Source organism: Nothoprocta perdicaria, unplaced genomic scaffold (assembly GCF_003342845.1).
Source record: "Nothoprocta perdicaria isolate Ctin4 unplaced genomic scaffold, notPer1 scaffold_182, whole genome shotgun sequence".
Lineage (NCBI taxonomy): Eukaryota > Metazoa > Chordata > Aves > Tinamiformes > Tinamidae > Nothoprocta > Nothoprocta perdicaria.
This window is the reverse complement of record NW_020455005.1, coordinates 667,774-670,214: the sequence shown is the minus strand read 5'-3', so window position 1 is coordinate 670,214 and position 2,441 is coordinate 667,774. Positions and strand designations below refer to the sequence as shown.

Below are 2,441 nucleotides of genomic sequence, written 5' to 3'. Positions count from 1 at the left end.
GAGCCGCGGTAACGGCCGCCGCGAGCCGCGGTAACGGCCGCCGGAGCCGCGGTAACGGCCTTCCCCTCGCTGGGAAGCGGCGCGTGGCTCCGCTGCGCTCCCCGCCCCGGCTCCGCCGAGAGCCAGGCCGGCCTCTTTGCCGTAGTACAAGCATATATGTATTTATGTATTTATGTATATGCACACACACGCACACACGTATCTCTTCCCTTCTCCGTGCCTGGCGCCTTGGCTCTGGCCCTCCGCGAGGGACGAGCCCCGTGCCGCCAAGGCCAAGTGCACTGGTGCCCGGCCTCGCGGGGAGGCCTCCGCGCCCGCTGTGCCCGGCGCTCAGTCGCTCTGCCCCGCACGCCGGTTCAACCGCAGGACGGAGCCGGGCGGGCCGGGGGCGTTGGGGCCTGCGGACGCCCGAGCCCCCGCGCAGAGCAGCCCCGTGTGTTCCAGGCGATGCTATGACCGGCTTCAGGCTCCCCGTCGCTGCCCTCAGGAAGCTGCCCGGCTGCTTTGGACTGTGGCGGAGGCTCCCCCCGCGCGGCCTGTGCCCTGCGTGGAGGAGCAGCGTCCAGGGCAGCTGCCAGGCGCGCGCCGGCGGCTCCCTCGGCTTCCCCAGCGCCTCCCCGGCCGGACCGAGCGCCGTGAGACTCTCTCCAGAGCGGAGCTCGGTGCTGGCTCTGCGGAACAAGAGCAGCAAGAGCTCCAAAAGGAATAAACAGACACTGCAGCAGGAGGAGGAGGAGGAGGAAGAGGAGAGCGAGGCAGAGGAGGAATTGGATGATGACCCCGACATAGTGAAAAATTACAAGGATCTCGAGAAAGTAGTGCAGTCTCTGCGATACGATGTAATCATGAAATCCGGACTAGACATTGCAAGAAAGTAAGTATGGAGGAAGCGTGTTAGCCGGCAGGTGAGCAGCGTGGCCTGCAGCTCCGAGTTACCCTTTTCCTTGCTGGAATAGCGCCGTGCTTGTGTTCTGAGGTGGCTTTTTTGACTACATAATAATAGCTTGGGGATATGTTTGTATGTAATGTTTGAGGTGTGAGTATGTTTTGCACATGTGGGGTGTGCTTATTTGTTTCACCTTCTCTACCTGAGGCTTCCTGTTTCAGCTCTCATCACCATCCACAGTATTTCTAAGGCTGCATTTATCTATGCAATTATCTATTTAAATTAAAAAAATACAGTACTGTAAGTAGTAGTACAAAAATCTATTCTCAGAGGATAAAATAATGTGCTGTTAAATGGCTGTAGAAACAGGTGAGGTATAAACTTAACATACCAGCTCAACCAGATATAGGTGCACTCTAAAAGTGTATCACGATCTAGTGCAACCCACAGAAACTTTATGTTACAACATAGTAACAGTGCTGCTTAATCCTTAAAAAATGATTGCAGACTGGTGCAGGAGAGGGGACATTATCTCTTGGATATTTAGGAGGCAAGTCTTTAGAAACAGATTTTTACTGCTTGCAGCTGTGCTGTAGAAGGACCACAGTGAATTGCTGCATTTAATAGCTGTGGCTTTGCTTCCAGTTCAGGTCTGTGCTGCCCTAAAGCGAGCGTGTCCTCTCTGCACAACCAGACAGGGGAAGCGTGTCCTGCCCGTGAGCAGGGCTCTTGGGTGTGCAGAAACAAACGCGTTCTCGCTTTGCTGCGCGCTGCAAACGCAATAAAACCTTGTTTCCCTGCAGTAAAGTAGAAGATGCGTTCTACAACAATGAACTCAGGCTGAACGGAGAAAAACTGTGGAAGAAAAGTAGAACTGTAAGACTTTTTACAATGGTAATACCGGCCCCAGGGTGTGAGAGAGCGGCCGAGGCCCCTTGTGGCTGCCGCTGGCGGGTGGGGGGCGCCGCCGAGCGGCTCTTGGCAGGTGCCCGGGGAGGCAGAACCCCCTGGCTCTGCGGGGAGCCACGTGGGTTCCCTGTGGGCCCGCAGGGACCACGGCAGCGGGAAGCCCCACTCCCGATCCCAATCCCAATCCCGCTCCCTTCGGAGCGGCCCGGAACCGGCGGCAGGCTGCTCTCCCCGCACAGCGTTCACCCTCGCCCGTCTCCGCTCTCTCTTTGCAGGTGAAAATCGGTGACACGCTGGATCTTCTGGTAGGGGAAGACAAGGAAACGGGAACTGCTGTCGTTATGCGTGTTGTCCTAAAAAAAGTATCTGACAAGACTGAGAGCGAGAAATACAAAGTAATTCTGAGGCGCTGGAAGAACTTGAAAGTGCCCAAACAGGATGTGCTTAAGTAGCAGGAGCCTGCACGTGCCGGCATGAGACTTTCTTTGTAGAAGAGCCCGTCGTTTGTTGTTAAATGCGGATTTTGGTTAAACAAGAGGAGGGTGCCCTTCCTAAGGGCTCGCGCTAGTGTTGTGTGCCTCAGCAGGCCTGTGCCCAGCCTGTGCCTCTTGCCAGTAGTGCTGTTCCGTGGCCTTGCTGCAGACAA

The 2,441-nt window shown here is 56.2% G+C and overlaps 1 protein-coding gene across 1 annotated transcript; it reads left to right on the top strand.

Moving 5' to 3' along the window:
• Positions 1-452: 452 nt before the first annotated feature.
• Positions 453-2,441, top strand: CUNH6orf203 (chromosome unknown C6orf203 homolog). The gene is made up of 3 exons (XM_026036644.1): positions 453-874; positions 1,690-1,762; positions 2,071-2,441. Exons 1-3 carry the CDS (start codon positions 453-455, stop codon positions 2,245-2,247), a joined length of 672 nt encoding a protein of 223 aa, XP_025892429.1. The 3' UTR covers positions 2,248-2,441.

Excerpts from the sequence above, each read along its gene's own strand:
- CUNH6orf203 (XM_026036644.1), top strand. The coding sequence starts at position 453 with ATGACCGGCTTCAGGCTCCCCGTCGCTGCCCTCAGGAAGCTGCCCGGC. Across the intron at positions 875-1,689 it reads GGACTAGACATTGCAAGAAA|TAAAGTAGAAGATGCGTTCT; the intron begins GTAAGTATGGAG and ends GTTTCCCTGCAG. Across the intron at positions 1,763-2,070 it reads TGTGGAAGAAAAGTAGAACT|GTGAAAATCGGTGACACGCT; the intron begins GTAAGACTTTTT and ends CTCTCTTTGCAG.